Source organism: Anarhichas minor, unplaced genomic scaffold, assembly GCF_050575085.1.
Source record: "Anarhichas minor isolate MPS153535 unplaced genomic scaffold, ASM5057508v1 ptg000010l, whole genome shotgun sequence".
NCBI lineage: Eukaryota > Metazoa > Chordata > Actinopteri > Perciformes > Anarhichadidae > Anarhichas > Anarhichas minor.
In genome coordinates, this window is record NW_027466456.1 from 16,429,717 (window position 1) to 16,454,272 (window position 24,556).

The following is a 24,556-nucleotide window of genomic DNA, read 5'->3' on the forward strand; positions in this document are numbered from 1 at the left end:
TATCTTCAGTGTACAACATTGGGATCCTTCCAACTTTAGTGTAACAATCTACACATCAGTATAAATAAGTGTATTTAAAAGTGCTCTGTGCATCATAAAGACCAGACTTCATTAGTGTCTCAAACTGTCTTTTCAGCACTGAAAGAAATGCTCCTTCACATGAAATCAATCTCCTGAGCAAACCAGGAGCATAATGTTAAAGTATATTTAAGACTCCCACTGAATATATAACAGGCGATACTGTTTAATGTATGCCTGTTTAATGACACCACATTAAACGCCTGCTATGCCTCTGAAGTCAGCCTGTTACGATGCTTCCTGCACCTGAAAGGAGAAAATAGCTCAGCTTAGATTCACTTATGTCCACCAACTACATAGAGTATTAAAAAAGTGCTTTGGCACACTGTGCTTGCATACACAGTTTAATTAGTGCTGATAAGGGACATCCAGAATGGTTGACATTACCGCATTAGAAAGCAAATGGTGCCAACAATATCAGACTGAAAGGGTCAGTGTGAGCTGCATTTCACCGACCTGCTAATGCAGCAGTCCAAGAAGCAGCCTTTGTTCTCGTCAAGTCTGTACACCCCAGAATTTGGCAGATCTTTACACCCCGACATGAATTTCTGCAGCTCTGATGTTGGGTTTCCACTCTGCTGCTGCTAAATGAGTAGCAAAAAGTGACCGTTAGTAGTTTGCTATGACTGCAAATGAAATATTACTCTTCTCCGAATAGCCAGCATACAAATCATCCTGAACATTAGGTAGGGAAAATAATAATAGCGGGTTACAAATATCTGAAAGGAGTAAACATCACCTTAATGGTGTCATAGGTGTCGGTGATGATGGTGATGAACAGGCTGAGGATCATGTAGATAAAGAGCGAAGCGAAGCTATAGAGGTAGACCCTGCTGAAGATCCACACCAGGCTGCTCTTCTGCTTCATGTTCTTAAAGGTGGGGTACATGTCGTCTCCGTTGATCAGGGAGAACAGACACTCCGACACCGTATTCAAGGTCCGAAACTAAAACAACAGGTCAAAGAGAAGGAAAGGTTTTACTTGTGTCTGTCATGATTAACCAGTGATGGAAGAAGTAGCCACTTCTTTTACCTGGACAAATACAGTACCACAGTGTTGAAATACTCAAGTAACATACGAAAGTATTTCCAAGTAGATAGTACCAAAAGTACTCATTATGCGGAATAGTCATAATAATCTGTATTGCATTATAATCAATGATGCATTCATGTGTGAATTATTTAAATGTTGCAGATGGTGACGGGTGCTCATTTTAACAAATGTATGTACAGCTGCATAGCTTGTGATTTCTAACCCTCAGGGTATAAAGTATCATACAAGTACCTTGAATAGAAGTAAATGTACTTAGTTACATTCCACTACTGAAATGAGAAGAACCTGGATTGAAGATATGTTCTGGTATCCAGCAGACTTCTCTTTGTATTATGTAAACCAGCCTTACCTTCTCGTGATATGGGCCAAGGACAATCCAGCCGCAGAAGCAGTAGCTCAGGTAGATTATTCCAGCACAGCAGATGAAACGGATTACATTTGGGAACGCTGCCCTCAGAGTCAGGATGAGAATCTGAAAATGGCCACAGACAACAGATAGCAGAAAGATCAGTAAAGTATCTGGAATGCCACACACAAGACTGTAGCTTCTCTTTTAACAGTAAAAGAGCAAAGATGATGAGTGTAACTGTAGCATTTGCATTGTACGGGATTGTCTATTGTAAACCATTGTTGGCATTGTTGAATTATTGCATTGCACGTGTTGTAAATGAATGGTCTGGTCTTACATTATACTTCTTAAAGTATCCCATGTAGCGGATGACCCCGATCCAGACAAACATGGTACCGGTCCCAAGGAGGATGCTGCAGACATCATAACTAGTGAGGACCTTAAAGAAAAAGTGGATCTCTAAAAGACTTGACTGAAGGAATACACATGAGTACATGCACAGTGTAGACAGCTTCTAATATTCTTATAATGTAATATAGCAAAACAATTGACATGGATCAACCTCAGTCATGCTGTGTATAGCACACCCCCATTACCTTAGTCTGGATCTCTATCTTGAGAATGGAGCCAATGATGGTCAAAGTGTCGCTCACGATGATGAGGATGTACCAACCATTCAAAAACTCCAACTTGTCTGAGCATGGGACTTGATTACCGCCGTGGTTCTTGCAGTAGAGTGTGTACTCCTGTTTACAACACAATGAAATACAGGTAGTTGTACTGTTAATGTTTGTAAAGAAGTTTTCGATAGATATTTGTGACCAATTGTGTTTTAAATATTAAATGAAGAATGTAAGTACATGTATTTAAGTAACGCACCTAAGCCCACATTTGAGGTACTTGTACTTTACTTTTTTTTTCAAGTCACTTCATAATTCTACTCCACTACAATTCAGAGAAAAACATTGTACTTTTGACTCCATTACATTTATTTGACAGCTGTAGTTACTATACCAACATTTTTCATATAAAATATACAGGAATATAGTGCATTGTCATGTCAGAAAAATGCCATGAAAATTCATAGTATGCCATAAAAAAAAAAAAAACATACAAAGGTACAAAACATAATGGTATGCCATAGAAATGTCATTAGCATGTCAAAATAATGTACATACAGTATAGTATGTAAAAAAAAAAACATTCTGGAGAATGTCAAAGTATAGCATAAAGAGTCGTAGTACAGTTTGCCATATATAAGTTATAATATAGATAGTTATACAATTGTCAGAGTATAGAATGTTATAGTAGAACTTATAGGGAAAGTATGGACTATGTTCTGAGACAGTTATTTTGTTTTTAATTCATTGTGTTTTTAAAAGAGTCATTGATTTGCAAAAAGGAATGACTGTAATCTAACCAACTGTGTCTTGCTGTGTTTTATGGTCGGTTCAATTAACTTACGAACTGCAGTCGAATCCCATTGATCACTGAGCGTGTGCAGAGGGCAAAGGAGGTGATGCACGTTATAATGATGAGGCAGTCAAACAGCACAGTCAGGTGTATGTTTCTAGCAGCTGAGGGAACAGAGAGATTAAAATGACTCACATCTTCAAACAGATGTTGTGAGTCTCAAGCTAAGAGAGCAGCCTTAATGAGTCCCAGGACATGAGCTTAAAGCAAGATGATCATTTTGTACATACTAAGTTCAGCTCAGCAAACTTACATGCTCCAGTTACTTTCCAGTCTCTGCATTCATTGATGTCCACATCGTTTTCCAGGTCAACCTTTATCCTGCCGCTGTGCACTTGGTTGTTGAAAGTTATCTGTTAACCAGAGTCATGTTTAAGGGAGGAAAGAGTTTGAGAAAAGGACTACATCCTTAAAGTCAAACCCAACAGCTAAACATTCACTTTCCACGCCCTTAAGATAACATTTGACTATGTTCATAGCAGGCACTGTGTGCAAAATGCCTTATTTAAAGACTGCTCAAATGTGTGTCCTCGGGTAGTTTCATTAAATAAACACAAGTTTCACACCGTCTCTTTTCATTTGACCTCCTATCTGTGCTGTGTGAACGGCTGCAGTGTCACAAGGAATCATTGTCACCGTTATGGCAGCAATGCAGTGATCAGATGTGTCAAATCACTGCTTTTAGAAGACAAAGTCTGATGTGATCCTGTTTACTGAGTCAAATGACTTACAATAACAGTAAAGTCGTAGCAGTCCGGCAGCTCTCGACGTCTCACCGTCTGTAAATTTATGGCCTTAAGAACAAACGTGATCTTGACAGAAATCATCCTGGAAGACAGAGCTGATGCATTAACTGAGGCGTTTCACATACCGTATACAAACGAGAGGAGAAGACTTGAACCAAATGTTGGGTGCAAACCTTTTGAAATGCAATTCGAAACGTGGAAGTGCGGGATGATACATCGGATAAACGTCAAAGCAATCTGTTAGTTCCCAAAACAAACAAAACAAAACACAAAAAAAAGGCAACTAAAATTATTAAACCTGGTTAAGTAATCTGCTTTCCCATGCACAAGTCAAACACTCGTGCATACGTACCGGTTTTCACTTGGGCATCAATTTCAAAGGTCTCATTGCCCGCGTAGATGGTACCGTTTCTGTAGAACTCCTCACACACTGACAGGGGGTTGTACAAAGTACCATTTTTCTCGTATTCGTGATTGCCTACTGTGATGTTGTGCAGATTTCCATACTGGAAATGAACAATTAACATTTGTTACAACAGTTCAGGGTTAGATTTATGCAGTCAAAAATCTACAAAACTAAATGAAAAGATTCAAATAACATGAACAAAGTCCAATCCTATGACGAGCTACATCTTGTCATGGGAGCTTGTTAAGCTCTTTGGTCACACACGCAAACAGTTACATAATGCCAATAATGATTTACAGTAACGCAAAAGGAAAATGTGTCACATGAATCAAAATAAACTGACGCAACCATCAAATAAAATCACGCCTTCGTGGTGTTCCTTACACGGAAGAAACTAAAAGTAAAGCTAGCCGTCAGTCACCTGTTCAATGATGTAATCGATGTGATCATAAACATCAGCCTGTCTGTAAACAGCATACGTATCCATGCCTCCATCAACATAATCTTTCAAGAAGAGGTGCTTGAATGTCATCAGATTTTCCTCCTTGAACATGACAACCATCTGGTTGCTCAGCCCAAAAGACACCAACTAAGATGAGGGGGTGAAAAGAAGACACTTGTTACCAGGGTGGTGAAGCAACACAATCAACACATGTTCAGGTCATGTCTGAGATTTTTACCTGCACAGTAATAATGGCAATTTTGATGATTTGCAGGATGAGTTTCCATGGTTTTCGGCCGCGAGCGTGGTACTTCTCACAGGGGTTCATGAAGTAATATTTGATCTTCCTTCTGAGACACTCCACATTGTCCAGCTCCTCCACACACTGATGTTGGTGGTCCGCCCAGGGAGGGGAGCCATTTATGTCATACAAGTCACTGGGCTCCTCCATATCTACAGTTAATAAAACACGGGTGACTTACGTTCAACACAAACTTGCATTATAACAATAGATCAATTTAATGTGAGGAAGAAATGCTAAATTGTTGATCCTTTTGTTTTTCATTTACATGTTTGGACTTTAAAACTAAAGTGTAGCCTCGGTGGCACCAATAATCAAAAACAACTTCACAACTAGCTTGAGCAAATGAGGTGTTTAGTTTATGTGTACATCTGTAAAATGTAAAGCAACCAAATACAGTTGCCATGCAATAAATCATTTATTCTTGAAGCTTATAATGTTCCTTTTTTCTGCCTGCACTGCGTCAGAGAGATTGTGATTCAACTCATATTTCTTGAGACCGTAGTGAGGTGCTGTAGTGTTCCTTCCTTATATTGAAGTCTATTTAAGACCTCAAGGGAACAACACGATAGAATAGAAACACTTCCTACCATTATGAAATCAAACACACTTGCCCTCCAAACTATGGCCGAAAGAAAAGGTTGAACACTTGATAGTATTAACAAAGACTGAACATTAAACGCTTCAAATGTTTAATTAGACTGTACAGGTGTGCCGGATAAACTATTGCCGTAGTCTTCCTCATTTTATTTCCTATGGAGGAAAATAATAACAAAACATAAAAACACACATATATATATGGCACAGGATTAATATGAAGCTGTAGAAGGCTTTAGTTCTAAGTTGTCTGTTCCCACAGAGCGAATAGATGATCAACCTGTCTGTGAGAGAGTGAGGAAATGAAGTCAGGTACATTGTTGAATAACACAGCAGCTCACATTCTTGAACCTGATCAGCTTGCAGTTTAGGCAAACTATTAATATTCATTACTTGTCGTGTAGACGTTCAGATTATCTCCCGTGGATCATATCGAACAGTGAACAGGAAATAAAAGAAACTTAAAATAAGCCGATAGTCTTACGTTACTTACCAAGGTCGCGCAGCAGGTGAATCAACTGATTGCGTTCACCTGTGTCCAAAATGTCTTTGTCTAATAAACATTCATAAATTCGGCTATTTAAACTGTTGTTTGACTGTGAGAATCATGACTGAAGTAAACGGATTAAACTCGGTTGAAGTGTGTGTTCGTATGTTGCCTTGTGGGCAAAACGCCTCAAACAGGTAACTTCTTCTACAACGATGCAACGTCATTTTACTGCCAGGCCCTGATTGGCTCTTGGATATGTCAGTCAATCCCCCCCCACACACACAACAGACACACTCTCACACGCACACACGCACACACACACACTCCTGTTACCACTGGCAACCAAACAGTAATACCGATGAGCGGGAGAGGATTTCAAGTTTCAACGGTTTAACGGTAAACGACATGTTTATTATTTATAATTGAACGTTAACTGGTGTTTAGAAGCTGCATCTGTAGTTACGTTTGACTGCGAATATTGTGAGTTTAACAAAACCTTAACGTCAGCATGTTAATGGAAAACAAACAGCCGTCATCGTGTTTTAAACGTCTGTTAACCATCGAAATGCTCACAGTAAAATACGTAGCAATTTTAGTCTTTTCAACGGAGAGATGCTCACTCGGGATATTACACAGTATAATTCTTTATATTGTTTGTATATTGCTGTTTGCCAAACAACAATGTTTTGACCGTCTTCTTATTGGTAATAATATAAAAAGAAGAATAAAAAAGACATAGACATGCATTATGCTGCTTATAATAATGTATGTACTGCTGAACTTTGTTGTGACATTGCTTCTTTTATCTGAAACATGATTATTTCCATATTCCCCACTCATATCATTAATTATAACCTTAAAACGGATGTAAACCATAAACATGTATGTCAGCCGGAGGACTCGATTTTGTTTTCACAGCTAAAGTAAATCTAAACACACTCGTCATATTCTAGGATCCTTCTTTTAAGTCAAAGTAAAAATGACAGGACACTTCTCTTTTCCTCCAGAAGATGTCGCCACCTGCTTTGATAATGATTATTACAGCGAGACTCTTGTGTCATTGTGGGGAGTGTGTGAATTGAAAGGTTCACTCTGACAGTTGGTCAATCAAATAGAAATATATGTAGATAAAAGTACAGAGTTTGGTGTTTTGAGGAGAAAGGTAACACTGTGTTGTACGAAACTTTCTCCCTCTCACTAGTGGAGCTATTCTAAGAGCAAGGATGCCACGTAAGAAATCCAAAAGTGCAAAAAGCAGTGCAGGCAGTAAGGGGAAAGGTAAAGGTGAGTGTCTTAATGTTAGTAGAGTGTTAATGTGTTTAAATGTATGCATGTTTGTCTCAGGACGATCAAACGGAGAGACACAGTAAATGAAAAGGTGAACTGACTGTTACTTCCCATTTAGGTCACCTGCACATGTGGAAAAGCCTAATTTAACTTTTGTTACTTGTGTATTTCCCCACCCTGAACTGATATGTAGATGAGACAATAAAAGAATACCTTTCATTCCTTAAGTATTTACTTAAAACGTAGTGCATTCACATTCATATCAACTTGAAAAAGATGAACAATTTCAGTAAAACTGGGCGGTAAACCGAGCTTAGTGTTTGCTGTACTCTGTATAGATGCAACTATCTAAAAGTAAGTTCAGATCCTGAAGGGAAGTTGAATTGTCTTAGATTATATTAACTAGAAGTCTCGTAAATCTTACATGGCCTTTACAGATAACTAAAGTATTTGTATTTGATTACCTTCATTTATTTGGTTCTTTTTATAAACGCTATATATATATATTCAGGTTGTTCTTGGATATTGTAGGTCACCTAAATCTGACTTTGAAGTAGAGATGTAACAAGCATTGCTATAACTAATACTCACACTTGTCTTTGAGGAGTTGGTAAAGCTCTATGCATTCTTCTGACGTGACCATGAGTGTACTGCTGCATAGCCTTTGGACACGCTATCTACTCAGCTGTGGGTCTCATTGTCATGGTCTAGTTTACTGTCAGCATACCAGCCCTGAAGACATGCTTTTGGTTGAGTGCGTCACCAAATGTATCTTTTTACTATAGATGAGATCATTGGCTCTTGTGGGAGTTAAAATCGATGGTGTTAAGAGTCCTCAGATTCTGATCTGTTTTGCTTATTTATTCATTCATTTCACCCATTTCCATCTTATACAGCCAGCAATATAAATTCAAGTCTGTTAGATCTCCTAATTGAACACATCCTAAAGAGTTTTACTCTAACCATAACCTAACCCTGAGCCTTAACTTAACCTAAAACCAAGTATTAAGCCTAACATTTACTGAACCCATTTCTCAAGGACCTTGATGATATAAGTGACAGGTCATCTTATCAGCTGATAAATCCCGATTGTTCAGACGTAAATTCTTCAGTATCAACAGAGATGAAGACAAAGTGCTATGTTTACAGTGTACTGTGGTACATTAAACACATCTTACAGTACGCAGTCAAAATGCTAGCTGTGAGTGGATTATGCAAGTGAAAAGAAGCCAGACAAATATCTCAATATCAAATGTCAATATCTCTTCAACACAGCCCACAAAGTTTAATTCCATTCTTTAGGGTTATGGAACATTGAACATAGTACTCTCTTCGTCTCTTAAGCAAATAGTTCCCATGAATACAAGTGCCACAGTTGACACTTAACTGTGTGAACTGAAGGCTGTTAGTTTCCACTCCAATGATCTGGCGTGAGGCCTAACTGGTGTGAGTGGGAAAGGTTGACACACCCAGCTGGGAAGTGGTTTCTCAAGCTGTACTTTAGCATTCCCTGCATCCCCTCAGCAACCTCGTGGAACGACTTAGAAACTATCATTATGCAGAGCCCTGTTCACTGTAGTGTCACTGAGCAGATTATAGACAGACCGCATAGACATGACAATTAAACACATGGCTCATTATTATCATTGTCAACACCAAACAGCATCAAATGTTCTGGTTTCTGACAAAAACACCTCGAATTGTGATTTCAGATTGAACCTAAAGATTGACTTTTATGAGGCCTTTTCCTTTATACTGAATATAGCTGACACTGTGTTTCTGGGTAAATTCACCAGAGTTTCCTTTCTTGTTTGGCCTAAATTACTGTAACATGTGTAAATGTATTTATAAAAGTAAAAAGTCTCAAAACATCAAAACATTCTTAGCCCTCATGAAAAAAATGGTGTTTTGAAATGTGAGTATCAGCATCTTGAAAAGGGACCAACAAGTGATGTTATTATTATTGAGTAATTCATCCGATGTTCCTCATGTTCTGTCTTCACTAGAGAGGTTTGAATCTAGCTCATTTTTATGTAGACTTCCTCTCTCTACCATCTTTCTTGTCTGTATCGATTGTGTGCTCTCTCACCAAGGTCACCCCGATGATATCGTCCCCATGGTCCTGACATCAGCCACCCAGGAGCTCTTCGGGTGCCGTGCTGATGAGGACGTCACAGGGGAGAGCCCTTACAAGCTGCTGAAAAAAGACGACATCATACGGGACTTTAAGACAAGAGCCAAAGTGTCCGATTTCAGCCCCGTGAAGCAGATTGTGCTGGTGAGGCTGATCCATTGTCATAGAGATCACTCAGACAATACCCCCCCCCCAACACACTGTGATGTTACACAGACCCCAAGTTAAGGGCTGTGGGAACAGACAGAGTAACCAGTTCAGCCTCATTCCCCCTCTGTCTCTGAGCAAAATGAATGATATGAGAACCACCACCTCTTGCTTTTAGCATTTGTGTCCATTCTGCCACAACACACTACTCTAAAAAACTAAACTCAAACTTAAAACTTAATGAGACCAGAGAGCACCCTAAGGGAGCCATAAAGGCTCATCTGTTCTCAGTCCTTTTTAATGTTCTCTTCTTATTTGGGACTAAGCCAAGGTCTTACCGGGTGTGTGTGTTTGTGTGTGTGTGTGTGTGTGTGTGTGGTTTTCTGTCTTTTTCTTTGTTTATAAAGTCTACAACATCAGTTCTCAAGTCTGAAATCTACATCTCACTCTGTCATCTACTATCTCGACCAAATGACAAAGTTGGCAGAATCAATTAAAATACACTACATTCATTATTTATACAGACACATTGTCATGAAGAAGCTGAATGTTGTGAATTCTTCATTTTTGTATCTGACAGGACTACCCAGAGGATGAGCTCTTGCTGGTTTTTGACAGGGACTTGATCTATGGCCAGAGCTTCTACCTGGTTCTGACCCCCGACGCTAAGGAAAGAATCTTAAACGTAGGTCGACGCAATTTTGGTTTGGGTAACAAGGTTTACTTTCTCCTTTTGTTCTTACTCACATTCTGTCCACTACTTGGTCTTTGAAGTGTGGTGCATTAACACTACACTAACTAAATATGTAAATATGACTAATGAGAATACATGTGCCAGTCATTTAGCATGCAGCGTGGCACCAATATTTTGTTTCAATTTTATTCTGGTTCAATCCTGTCGGCAGGAATGTTCACTATTGTTTACTTTCCTTTTATATTCGAGGTATGTACACTATTTTATCAGTCACGCTATCAGTAATGGCTCGCTGTGACTGTGTGGGCCGGTTTCATGTTTAACAATAAAAAAAAGTCTTACTTATCTTCCACTTTTGTGTGCTTCATGTTCTTTATACTGGATCATCTTGTAATGCTCTCCAGGCTGTGCAGTCACCAGAGCCTGAGACACCAGAAGTCATTAACCCAGAACCAAAGCCAGAACCAAAGCCATCTCTTGGCAGTGAGCAGGAAATGGATGAAGAATCTGTCAAGGAGACCAGAGAAAAGGTGCTGCAGTATATAACAAACACATCACATTTGCACATGACATCTGGATGTTTCCCATTCACCCTTGTCCTTTCATTAAACCTCTTTTCTGTCTACGTTTTCTCATCAGCTGTGCTTCAAGTTCAGAGTGAGGAGGAAGTTTGGGGCACCAGTCTGTTTTTCTGATTCCGTCACACAAGTCACAGAGTATATACCTTCCGACCAAGACCGCAGACTCAGCATCAAACTGATGCAGAGGGACTGCGGGACTCAGGCTGTTTCCAGACTGCAAAGCAGCAGTGCTCAGACACAGTGGTATGCCAGCAAATCAGTACACAGAAAACTGACTTGTTCCATGTCAGTTTATTTTAATAGTAACTCCACCTGCACAAACCTATTGTAAAGTTATTTGTCCACTTTACAGGACGTTGTCGAGGAATATGTCTACCCAGTACACGCCAAGAGAGTTGAGTTCTGAAGAAAAAGACAACATCCTCCAGTCTGACAGTATGAAGGATTTCTGCAAGTCAGTGACCCCAAGGTAAGATGACATATTCCTGAAATTCATGGTGTCTTCTGTCTGCTGTCTCAGGGTGTATAATGAAGATTGATAGTCAACACAAACTCGTAAATTCCTGTATCAGCCTCAGGGTTCTCAAACCCATCCATTATTACACCTGTGGGAGCATTAGAATATTCCAAAACAATACCTTTAGAAGGCATTCACCTTGTCAATGTGCTAGATTTTGAGATGTTATAGTTTCCTTCACAGCCCAGACTTTGGGTCTCAAATGAAAGTTTAAATTATACGTTGTAATCTTACACTCTACCCTCAACCCTCCTTTGTGTCCAGGTAAGCACGAAGGAGTATTAGAAAACTTTATACTGTAGCTATGAAGAGAGTTGATGGATGAAAACAAAACATAATGCACAGGTTTTGCCAGATTTGACATAGTTATATTTAGTTTGTTTTTTGCAGAATGTTGTACGCCCTTCAGCAGGAAGGAATCATGAATGTGTTCTTTGATGACTGGAAGGCTCTGGGGACAGCAGCTAAAGACGTTGACTGGTCTGGGAAGGATTTCAAAGGTTTGAAGCTTCATAAGGCCTTCTCAGACCAGCACGACACCAAGGACAAGAAAACCAGCAGCGTCAATTGGCACCCTACCATCTACGGTAAAGTGACAAAATCTCAGTCAGAGGAAAGTTTTGTCCAGAAGATTTGTAGACATTTTCTCACACAAAAATATTCACCAAAATACTTTATAGCATTAACTCCCTCAATACTTAGCCAGTAATGGTTTTAAATGTCTATCTGGTAGAAAACTGTTGACAAAGATAGTGTTGATGGACAATGTTGGCAACAAATACAACAAAAATAAATGACATTTATCTGAAATCTCTGCAATCTGTCACTGACAAGTATTTTAATTTGACATTCCATCCATTGTAAAAGCATTCATCTTCTTCACCGCTGCTTTGTAATGTTGCTAAGCTGTCATCACCCACAGAGTAGGCTTCCAGCAAGATCGAGAATTATAATATCAGTGTCACAACTATGATTACTGTGAACCAGTGGCGGGCCGTGCATTTTATACCTGGGCCTTCAGAGGTTTTAATTACAAAGGGGTCAGGCGAGGTCATCATTTTCGAACCAGCTGTTGCAGCTCTTACATTGTACTTTTATACACTATATAACTATATATTTCACTTTCTTTATCACTCATATGATTCAATACATCCAAATACAGATAATAGGAATCATATTCATATTCATAACATCATCAGAGCCAGTTTTGGCTGTCATCTGTAGGATTTTCTCATTTCATGTGTGTGTCTGTGGCTGGATCTCAGCCTATCCTCGGTCGATTTCCAAAAACAACCCCTCCTTAGACGCGTCACAGGCTTAGGAAGACTCATGCCAAATTTGGTGGTGATCGTCAAAAGATTTCATAGAATAAAGTTGCCAGAAGTGAGGCGTGTACCCCGGCGGAAATTTCCGGTCGCAGGCAGTCTGACCACTCGCCCAAGCCCCCTTGACCGCTCTTATTCTGGAAACAAGTCGGAAGTCAACAGTATGCAGTTGGCAGCAATGACTACAGCTTTGGAACGGAAATTCCGCGACGTTATTATCCATATTTTGAGAAAACTTGGGCGCATACCCACGATTTTTTTCGGCGAAGTTCAGCATGAAGGTACGTTTGATCACACACAACGGTTTAGTGCTTCTACGGATCGTAAAACAGAAGGTAGTTACGTGTTCCGCCACGTGTGCTAATGCTATTAAATGCTTTGTATGACTGGGTAGCTGTTAGCATGAGGGTACAAACATTGATCTACTGTACTCATAGCGCCGATTTCTGGCCCGGATTTGGTGCTTTTATGCCACGATATTGTTATACTTATATGAGTAGCCTATAGTTGTCTTTGGAGTTTATAATAAGTGACTTATATGATGTTGTTGTCCACACGTTGCTATTTCATCCAAAAAAAAAAGTGGCCGTGTCCACACTACTGGCTAATAATCATGCTATTTTCCGCATTTGATTTTGGGGTACCCTGAACCCGAGCGCCCCCCATTTTGGGGGGCGCTCGTAGCCAGAAGAGCAAGCTGTGCTGGAAGCAGCGCTGCAGGCTGGAAGCAGAGCAACAGAGGAAGACAGGAGCTGTGCAATGAGAAAATAAGCTAATGGGGAAAAAAAATTATAACCCATGTAGTGTATTTGTGAAAAATGATTAAATGATAAAATAGCTATAACTTTGTGATTCTGTTTAGGCCAGCAGAGAAGGCTTAGCTGGCCCTGACGGCCCACCACTGCTGTGAACATATGTTATTCAAAGGGGGATCAGAGTTAAATCCAGTAAAGTTAAACCCTACTTAATCTTTAGCTGATACATTGTGTGATGTGTTTATTTGATGTGATAGGTGTGATCGCTGTGGCTTTGACAGAAAAAAGGCAGGAGCAGGAGTCCACAACGTTTGGCTCCGAAGATTCTCTCATTCTCTTTTACAGCTTCTCCGACCCCTCTAATGCCCAGGTATGGAAACGTATAGAAGCATTTGGGACCGCCTGAGTGAATGTGGAGAGTGTACAAGCTGGAAAAGAGATTGAAAAGACCATATTTCTATGTCTCTCATTGACAGCACACAAGCTCATTTTCACCTCATATCTGTTTGAGACACACTTTGATTTCATGGCTGAAAGGGTTTGCTTACTCCTGTCATTTAAGTCTTTTATTTGCTTTAGCAACATTTGAGAGGCTCTATTGATTTGACGGAGGAGCTAAATCAATGAAACTGAGCTGCTAAACCACTCAAAGGTAATATGAGTTCTGCATGACGTATGCCTTCACTGGTGCATGCGTCATGCTTTGGTTTCACTGTCTGCTGGAGCAGTGATCAAAGGGGCAAAGGCTACTGTGTAGAGGAAACCAGAGACGTCACATAGTTTAAATAAAGAGATTTATTTAGTGTGGGGAGTAAAGTGCTGTAGTTCAGTGTTGCAGCTCATTTTAAACTCCAGGAGATTTAAACATGATGCCGAAAAATGACTTCTCTGTAATACCATGCTGCCCCTCCTGGGTGTTTTTTCCCCTTATGCCTGATGAAATGGAATCTACTGTATACAGTATATACTTGGGGTTTTGTGGATTAAAAGCTGAACTTTGAATGGCGAGACTAGAATAAATAAATATTCAGGATGGCAGGCACCCAAAACATGGAAATGTCTACTTTGAAATGTAATATTTCTGCCCTGTGTACGTGGGTTTCTGTGTTTGCAGTTGCTGCTGGAGTGCCCAGATGACATTTTTGCCTTTGAGTTTTGCCCTTCTGATCCAAATATTATCGTTGGCGGCTGCAAGAATGGCCAGGTGCTGACTTTGACTCGGCTCTGCATCTCTGGTTTGCTGCATCTGCTGCCTTTTCTGCCTCGTAGTAGTTTTTGCATCCTATCACTTTTCCATGCCCCTCTTTTCATTATAAGGGAAGATTATTAAATCGATGTCCTGTACAATTCCAATGAAATGTTTCTTCTGTTGTTGCTGTTTTCTCAGGTCGTGTTGTGGGACATTTCTGCTCACGTCACACACTTACAGGGAACACAACCTGTTAAGAAGGTCTCTGTTAACACTGACACATATGTGAGTACCCATATCCTTTCTCTAATGTGCACAATGTTGAAACACATGGTGTTCTGTATCTGAGTTGGTGTATTACATGTTGTATCAGTCACCGTAACTCTTTGGCTAGTAATGATGTCAGCTTGGTTTATTCAAGTACGGGTCTTCAGTGTATCAAAGCATGCAGCATATTTGCTGTATGACAGAGTGAGACGATGACATGTTGACTCCTGAGTTCTCCCCTCGTCCTCACTCTTTCATTAGATGGGAATGAAGTGGCCTAATGGTCCTTTTCAAGCCAGCCACAGCTGTCAAAACTAGTTCCACAAACGTACTAATGCCAGGAGTGAATCTCAAAGAAGGTTCTACCATTCAGTGACTCCACTGCTAAACAGAAACAGCCTAGAAGGCCTCGGCAAACACCACAGTCAGGTTGAAGTGACCTGGCTTGAACTTCAAAGAGGGCTTCTCTTGTGGCTTAACATCATAGTAAACTAATATTGTCATGGCATAGCTGCCCTGTTTACATGGCATTATGTGGAATAATAAAGAGAGGGAGTTAATGATACGTGACAACAAACACATAAACTCCTTCATAGCCTGTTGAGACATCCACAGACCAAATATTAAAGCAGTTCTGTCGCTTAAAGCCTGCCCTCCACTGACATCTTCCGCTTGGCGGCTGTATTTAAATAGACATATATGCCCTCATCATATAGCCCCCATTTGCTTTGTGTGTTTTTATTGCCTCTACAGTGGAACAGCTGTCTCCATCCCTGTCCTCACTACTTCCTTCTCTTTTGCTTTTCCCTCTAGCACCCTCCGTACCTTTCTCTATTCTCTTTGTCCTTGTTTGCTCTTCATTCCCCAGAGTCAACAGCATCAGCTACTCCAGCTGTTACACAAGCCTTCCATCCTCCACCATAGTTTGTCCCCATAGAAGATAACACACGAGCAAATCAGATCACTCCCCTCCCTTGTGTTTGCAATGTAAACATTGGCAGTTGTATCTGCGAAAAGGCTTTCTTTGGATGTTGAGTGCTGTGAAAGCTGCCCTACACCAGCACCTGTTGCTAGCTTATCGGATGAACAAAGAATTAAAATCCTCCTTTATAGATTTCTGTTCTGTTCACACCCTTTAAATCTGCAGGTGCACAGCAGTGTCATTGAAAGGAATCCCTTTCCACATTCTGTGCATGTTTCAAGATCCAAGGCACAATCTTTGAACTTCTGTGTCGCAGAATACATCCTTTGATAAAGTTTACTTAATTTGAATATCATGCTGGAGTGTTTTAGGATGGCTGTTCACCGCTGTATGAAGTCTTGATATTTAGATTGAATTGTCAAAGCTCACTGTACTCACTGTACATGCTGTGCCTTTTGTGTCTCACCTCCCACCAGGACCTCTATTACAAGAAAGAGAATAAGACTCCTGCTGTGCCCTACTGTGCCGTGTCTGCCATAGACAGCAGCCACAAAGCACCAATTACTGATGTCCACTGGCTGCCACCAACATTCGAGGTACACAGAGCTGAAGGCCAGAGGGGTTGGAAGGAGGACATTAAATAGTCAGAACACTGATCATGTAAAGAGTTAATTGGCCATCAGGAGTGCATTAGGGAGGTGCTGGAACCTTCTTCTGATCACTATTTCATTTGGCCTATGTTGATTCGTAAAAGGTGTTTTGTGTGATTACACAGAAAAACATTCGTTAATGTTTTCTTTATCTCAAGCCTCTTTTATCATATCTAAAGTCAACATTGTGGCATACTTACAGCAACTAGAGTACATTTTAATCCTTCACATCTAAGCTCCAAATTGATAACAAAACATTAAACACGTAAAATGTCAAGTATCTTATTGCTGTAATGATTTCTATATCTAGTTCTGGAATATTGACAGATATTTTATCTGGTTAAAAGCCACTTGAGTGTAAATAAGTCTGACAGGAGGTAAGGTGATAGTGGAAGTAGTCAGGGCAGAGAAAAGGCTATGGAGGCTATAATGTAACATACTGAGGATATAATGATAGAAATTGCACGGTTCAACAGGAAGGTATGGAAGGATAACACTGTTCCACTGCCACAACATATTGCTTATTGATTTGTGTTGCACTGTTTTTTTTTTAATCTGCAGAACTGCTGCGAGCTTTATTGTGGCCCTGCATCTCAAAATGTATTGACCCGAAGTGATATTTGCTGCAGTGACACTATAGTGTTTGATCTGTAACCCAGCATTACGTAGAGTGATAACTGTGAAAGATAATGGTAGACACCATAAAAAAATACAGTAACATTAAACTATGGTCACACACAGATTCACTACATTATAACAGTCCACAGAACCTAAGCATGTGGCTTAGTGTTTCTAAAATCTTCTTCCTAATGAAATAATGAATACATTATGATTCTGGTGTCCCACTGGTGCGTAACCCCCGCGTCTATACAGCCAGTTGTAATGAATCACGACTACCACTGGCACTCATCCGAATAAGTGTAATAAGGCAATCATCAATGTGCACCCGAGCATATTTTCCATTATCATTAGCTCTTTACTAAGCTTGACAGACATTTGTTGATTTTGCGACTCACTCTCTCATTAAGGTGACCAAGACGGGCTTACCAGTGGAGAACAAGGACAACATTTCTGCTCAGATTGTCACCTGCTCCCCTGACTGGTAGGTCTTACAGAAAATAATAAATGGATGAAATGATTGCAGGTCAGATGACAGGTCCCACTAGAGTCTTTCTCTCTGTGCTGTGCACTGCTTGCAGTTATTGGCAGCCGCCACATTTAGAGAAGATGCTGCTTTACACCTTTAGTTAGAGAATGAGAAAGCCTACAGGTCTACAACAGAGTCTGTGTCAGTCAATATTCACGTTGTGTGTGTTTAATTATAAACAAAAGGATCAATGACTATGTTCATTTTTCATTTGTCTCCCTCTGAAGTGCTCTAATGTTCTGGGATGTGCGAGTGCCACACAGGAAGCAGAATGTGGATCAGAGGACACCCGACGGTGTTCCCGACACTTTCAAACACCTGGACCACATATGGAAGCCTCTGTTCAGGGTACTGCAGAGATTAAGGGTGCAATACAAAATGAATGTCGAGGGTCAAATCTAAATGTTAAGCTGGATGCACATTGTGATAGTATGCAAACCAAATGGCCATTGTGTTCAGTAGACAAACGTTACGTCCATCAATATGTTAACATATTAAAGCGTGATGATGAAGCCTCTAACATTTATTTATCAGATTTATGTAGATGTCGGATTACACAGGCATTTTAAAACAGTGTTAATTAAAACTTTCAAATCCTGTATTTTTGGAAGAAACGCAATTAACTTCGATTAACTCTTCACTTCCCTTCTTTACATTTTCAAGAAATCCAATCACATTTCAGATCAGGTTTTTTTATGAATGCTTTGAGTTTATTTGATTCCCCAAAGTACAACATTTTAAACCACAATGACATCATTTTTTACTTGATTTTAAAAGCTCTGTGTATGTGTATGTTTATTTATGTACAGATTTCTATGTATTCAAATTGGGCTCATTGAATGTATTTAGGTGTGCTTGCTCATAGTCCTTACATTTATTTCATATTATGTTGTGTCTCTGTCAGTATCTTCAAATGTCAAAAGTTGTCTTCTTCTCTGCCATGTGTCAGGTTTCCCTGCCAAAGATTGATACCAGTGGAGTATACGCTCCTCTGAAATTCAGCCTGGCTAATACAGCCAGGACCACAGGTGAGGGATTGTACCCTTCAGGCTGGTTGGTTGGTTGGTTTGTTCCCGTCTGTTGCACTGCCTCTCCCGTCTACAATCAGTAGAATTACTCAATTACAATCATTTCTACAGTACATACTGTCAGGTGTTATTGTTGGATGCAAAGCACCTCTTAAAGGTGAGTTGTAATAACTCACTCAATCACCTTTAGAAAAAAAAGGACAAAAAAAGCAAAACTCAGAATGAAAAACACAAAATTTCAAACCTACACAAATGTGCACTTACAGTAGCGATACAATATCTAAAAAGCTGCATCGCTCCTTTCTTGCCGTGTCAGAGTTGCAGAAGCTATCACTTTTCTTACCTTTAGATGGCACACAGGGCTGCTACGCCTGTTTTGGCATGCTTTGCATGAGCAGTCATATTTTTCAGATGAGAGGAAAGCATGTTCTGTGAAGGTAAAGATGTACTGGATTCTGAATCTTTGTGCATTAAATAAAGCGAGTAGGCCAAACATTGAACATTACAAATATAAACATCCAATGTCTAATAGTTGTCTGGCTGAAGGTCTGCCTTTATAAACACTTTGGTGGCTGGCGGTTATAGATATAATATGTTCACTAACTGAGGCAATAAATCTGTTGCAGCCCTCAGGCAGTCTGTTATTAAGCTCTTAATTAATCCCTGTGTGATTAATAATAAGCTACTTCAAATAATTGACTCATATTTATTGAGTCTAGACTGTCTGCCTCTGAGCCCTATATTCAGCAGGTTTGTTCTTTGCCTTTTGTTGTCCCTGATGCTGAAGTCCCTTGCACCTACAGCAGTAGCCTCTGTAGAAGAAGCTGCACCCGGCGCTTTTAACAGTACCGCATGGTTTTTTTCCCCCTCGTGGAGATTAAGCAACAGTTGAGCAGCAGTGCAGTGTGGTGAAAGTGAAACAATGTCTACATCTGTTGCTGTGCGGTGTCGTCTGTCTCACATCTTTACACACATCTCAACTGGGGGAAAGTGGATTTGGAAGATGTGTGATTGGGTAATCTGATCTGACCTTCAAGAGCTAATCTAACAGAGTGAAGCTGAGCCTTGATTGGGAGCGGCCCGCTGATAAGGGGGTGTGGACGGATAGTCCTGTACTGTCCCTGACAGACAGTTGGGCTTTTGTGATGGAAAAGGCTTCTTCCATCACTACCAGTCCTGCCGATCTCACCCCTCCCACCCTTCTCCCTTACTGTCTCCCTTCTTGCCACAATCCTCACTCCCACCTCCTCCTCTTTTGTCCGTCCATCGTCTTGTTCATGGTCAGATTACAGAGCAGGCTGCATCAATCTCTCTTGTTTCCCTTTACTTTAAATAGATGTTTTTTAATGTTCCTTCTCTTTCTTTGCCTATTGTTCATTCCCTCATGGTTGTGTTTTCCTTTGGTTTGGGATTATCTTTCCTTGGAAACACCACCCAGACTTACTTACACTCTCCACTGACAGAAGCAGCTGATGATGGCAGCTCAAAGGTCGTCCCAGACTTCAGACAGCTCAGAGTGCCCTCAGCTAAGACAGTCACTGCTCTGGAAGATGTCAATACCAAACTCTTCATTGGAACAGAGGTAAACAAAACGAAGAAAGATATTTAAAAAAAGAAAGGTGTACCGTTTTTAACATGTTCCATGATGTGTCTGTTCTCACTTCCAGTTAGGGGAGATGATTTACACCGACTGGAAACTGGTAAAGGACGACGCTGGACGGCTGCACAGTGAGTATTCTGCTTTACCGTTATTAAAGTCAGTTTAAAGAAGCATAAGCTCGTTAACTGTAAATCATGTCTCATTGGCTTTCTTTGAAACAGACCAGAATGTGTTGTTTTTTTATTAGTTTAATATTATCAACAATAGTAATTGTATCCTCAAAGTCTTGAGCCAAATGAAGCAATTGTCAATAATAGATTTAATCCTAGAAACAAGTCTGCACCAATTATAAAAGTTATTTAAATAGACTACTGTAAGGCAACTCTTTGGTTTGGCAGCCAATGTGAATGTAATCACCGTGGACGTAGAGAGCACAGAGGGTTGATTGCTCCTTGTATTGCATTGCCCTGTTGCTTCTGTGGGAGTAAATTACTGTCAAATATAAAGTGTGCCTTCTATTTCTGTCTCTCCTCTCTCTCAGGTGCCAAGCCCCTCCACTGCTTCAGCATCCATCACTGGCTGGTGAATACGGTACAGCTGTCGCCCTTCTTCAAAGACATCGTTTTGACAACAGGAAGCTGGAACTTTGCCATCTGGAAGGAGGGAGTCATGGTAACGACACCTGTCACTTAAATTACCATAGCAGACAATGCAACCAGTAAAAAGCACGCCCACATACTCGATTGAATTATAACGAAAATGGAATAAACACCAAAGATCAAAGTTATCCAAGACTTTAAACATAATCAATGCCACATAGCACAATAAAATGCATAATATAAAACATATATCAGACCAGAATTGTTGCATTTTAAATCCATTGACTCTGTTTGACGTCTTGCACTACGACATCCAGGATGGCCCCATCATTGAGTCACCAAGGTTTGAGAAGTGGTGCACTGCGGGATGCTGGTCCCTGTCCCGACCCGCTATTTTCTTCATTGGGAAAGAGGATGGCAGCATTGAGGTGTGGAACCTTCTGGAAAACACCAATGAACCTGCGCAGGTCCACACACTCGTCACCAACGCCAAGATTACCTGCATCAAACCCTGGACAGCCTCCCGTGAGTTCTTGGCCTCTTTGGTGCACAGTCGAGTATAACATACATGTATGTGTGGCTCCCTTAAAAATGCATTACTTCTTTTATTATGTTTTGATTCTAACGTTTGGGTCTCACCCCCAAAGCACAAAGGTTTGCCTGAATGAGAAATACATGGAAGTAAGCCTGTGACCTAGTTGAGGCATTAAACCTGAGTGTGCTGGATATATCATTCATACTTTATTTGTTTGTATTATTATAGGTTAGAGCCATTTAAAGTGCTTTACAGATGGCAAGCTGATAATAACTGAAAACAGTAAAACAAGTTGAGACTAAATTACCGTAATGATAAAACCAATAAAATAGATATAATACATCTTTACACAATAATACAAATACATAAAAAAATATTATTGGCAGTAAAACAATAAAAAACATTAATAGAATGTAAGACATATTAAAGACGGCCATAAAACATTATAGTATACTCTCTGGTGCAGAATCTTGCTGCTACTCAGATATGGACTGGGCCTTCCCCTCTGTCTGTTTTATTTATATTTCTTCTATAAGTTCCTTGTTGTAAGATTTTTTTGAACCATGAAGCTCATTTACTGGCCATTTTTTGTACATACAGCCAAGCAGCACTTCCTGGCTGTGACTGATGAACTTGGAATGCTCCGTGTTTTGGAAATCCCAAAGGCACTCTGTGTTCCCTCCTGGAATGAGGTAAGACAGTCCAACCACCTACTATGTGTCAGGATCCCTGTCTGACCCGTTGTGTGTTACCTCTGTTTCCCCCGATCTCCTCTCCTCGTGTGTTCTGTCATTCCCCTGTTTGTTATTGTGTGCCATGTGCTCTGTGATTTTCCTCTGCCTCCAGACACTTCCCATGGCCACACCCCTGATTAGAGCACAGGTGCGGACACTCCAGCCGATTACCTCCGCCTCCCCGTATTCGGACAACGCTCCGGCTGACTCCGTATCGAGCTGCCGCTTCCTAGCCGCAGCGAGCTCCAGTTCCTGCCTCCTCTGAGCCGCAGCTATCCCCAGACCTCGCTACCGCCGCCTCTGAGCCGTAGCTATCCCCAGACCCGGCCGCCTCTGAGCCGTAGCTATCCCCGGACCCGGCCGCTGCCGCCGCCTCTGAGCCGTAGCTATCCCCGGACCCGGCCGCCTCTGAGCCGCAGCTATCCCCGGACCCGGCCGCTGCCGCCGCCTCTGAGCCGCAGCTATCCCCGGACCCGGCCGCTGCCGCCTCTGAGCCGCAGCTATCCCCGGACCCGGCCGCTGCCGCCTCTGAGCCGCAGCTATCCTCAGACCCGGCCGCCGCCGCCACCTCTGAGCCGCAGTTATCCCCGGACCCGGCCGCTGCCGCCTCTGAGTCGCATCGACCTCCAGTTCCCGCCGTTGTCGTCTCCGAACCGCAGCGACCTCCAGTTCCTCCTGGGCCAGCATCCTGTTCCTCGGAGACCCGACTCCACGAGAGTCCGAGTCCGGTCCGCCGGACCACCTGTGTCCTGTGGTTGCTGTTGGGTTATGAGTTGGATTATGAGTTGTCTAGTTACTTATTATTTTGCAAAAATAAATAATAATGTACCCTTGGTCAAGGTTAAAAAGTAGGTAACATATCCAACACTGCAGCATGCCAACACAAGTTGTATTTAAGTTTCTGTTTGCTGCTTTATTACATTGATATTAAGCTAGTACAAAATGGTTCAGGGGTACCAAACCTCCAGCGTTGTCACAGTAATTGTGATTATGGGCTATTGTGTTATTAGTCATGAGTTCGTTTAACGGAAGCCTGCTAACAAGTGCCTTTCTCTTTTGTCTGTATGCAGAGTCTGAGGGTGAAGAAATTCTTTGAGTCTGCGGAAGAGAGGTTGAAGGATCTTGTGAGGTGCAGGGAACTGTGGGAAAACGAGCCGAAGAAAGCTGAAGAACCAAAGAAGAAAGCAGTGAGCTGACTGTAGAAAGAATGAACAGGCTTTGTGCTCTCCCAACCATCAATATTGGCCCTTAAAGTGCTTCCACTTCAAGCCAAACTTGCTCGAAAAAAAACTCCTTATACCTTTTATTAGCAAGATAATATTAGTTTACACTCGAACTAGGACTTGGAAAATCCCTAAAGCATGTTGAGAGAATGCACATTTGTTTAGGTTTTGATGATAGTTTAATACTTTGACCTATTTTGCAGCCATGAGAAAGAAATCCTAAAACTGATAGATGCACTGTAGAAGGCAGGTTTCACCAAAGCAACACTTTAAACAACATCATGATGTATGAAGCATCTGTGTTTAGATAATAACTCGAGAAACATGGTTTACATTGTGATTCTTAATCTATGGAGTCTGACGCATGAAACGGATTATACAACAATATTATTATTATTAATAATAATAAATAAATAAAGTGAAAGACTCTTAAAGTGGAAGTTCATGGTTTCTTTCAAACAAGTTGATTCAGTACTTCTAAGTTCAGGAGGATAACGCTGATATCTAATTAAGGAAACGTTCTTATGCATTAAATTCCCCCCAAAATTCAGTTCAGTGGTTAATTTACTGCAGCGAGCCGTTGGCTTGCTGGCCAGCTGCCTGCTCTGCTTATAGGCTGACAAACTGGAGGATTGATTGGCTGTGCAGCTCATTGACTGGCTGACTGACGCGCCCGCGGGCCGGTTAGTGGAGCTGAATGGTTGGCTGGCAGCGTGACCAGCTGGTTGCTATTTGAAGTCCTGCTGGCTTGCTGACAGACTGGTGTGATGATCCTGATGAATGTCACACTGCTGTTTGGACTTCTAACTGGCTGAATGACTCCCGGTCCATTTACAGCTGTGGGGGTTTGTCTAATAGTGTAGTACCTCAATCTGACCACTAGAGTGTACCAGAGCTCATCTCTACCCTCAAGCACATCAAAGCCAGGGTAGGGAATTTACATATTTTTGCCCCCACTGACTGAAATCCAGGGGCATTTAAAAAAAAAAAAAATTTAACAATTATTAAGTCAACGATCTTGAACGAATGGGACAGCACTTTGCTGCAAACTATCACGTTATTATTACGTCAGAAAATGTTAACTACAATTGTGGGTATTTATTTTATACTTTTTGCTGCTGTCTTCCAGGCTCCTTCCTCACAAGATGAGGGGTCATTTTAAATGACATGTTTGATGAATAAATTTGTGTAATAAAATATCTGCTTCCATTTCTCTGATGTGTTTTTATGTTCCATCTTTAATCCTTATTGTTTCAGTGGAAACTTAATACGCCAGGCTGAACCCA

The 24,556-nt window shown here is 40.9% G+C and overlaps 2 protein-coding genes across 2 annotated transcripts; one reads left to right on the plus strand and one right to left on the minus strand.

Annotated features, from left to right (window-relative positions):
• Window positions 1-284: 284 nt before the first annotated feature.
• LOC142947034 (mucolipin-3-like) lies at window positions 285-5,045 on the minus strand. Its single transcript, XM_076088680.1, has 13 exons — window positions 4,787-5,045; window positions 4,528-4,695; window positions 4,053-4,206; window positions 3,874-3,937; window positions 3,686-3,782; window positions 3,208-3,307; window positions 2,946-3,058; window positions 2,078-2,227; window positions 1,819-1,920; window positions 1,482-1,604; window positions 818-1,024; window positions 535-662; window positions 285-324 (listed from the first exon to the last, which is right to left on the minus strand). The coding sequence occupies exons 1-13, from the start codon at window positions 4,997-4,999 to the stop codon at window positions 285-287; spliced, it is 1,659 nt and encodes a 552-aa protein (XP_075944795.1). The 5' UTR covers window positions 5,000-5,045.
• A 2,114-nt stretch (window positions 5,046-7,159) lies between these two features.
• On the plus strand, window positions 7,160-23,243 carry dnai3 (dynein axonemal intermediate chain 3). The gene is made up of 20 exons (XM_076087896.1): window positions 7,160-7,220; window positions 9,317-9,501; window positions 10,085-10,189; window positions 10,603-10,728; window positions 10,838-11,022; window positions 11,132-11,248; window positions 11,687-11,883; window positions 13,634-13,746; window positions 14,491-14,580; window positions 14,764-14,850; window positions 16,231-16,350; window positions 17,433-17,506; window positions 17,779-17,899; window positions 18,501-18,579; window positions 20,043-20,161; window positions 20,247-20,307; window positions 20,721-20,851; window positions 21,096-21,303; window positions 21,914-22,005; window positions 23,118-23,243. The coding sequence occupies exons 1-20, from the start codon at window positions 7,160-7,162 to the stop codon at window positions 23,241-23,243; spliced, it is 2,397 nt and encodes a 798-aa protein (XP_075944011.1).
• The last annotated feature ends 1,313 nt before the right edge of the window (window positions 23,244-24,556 follow it).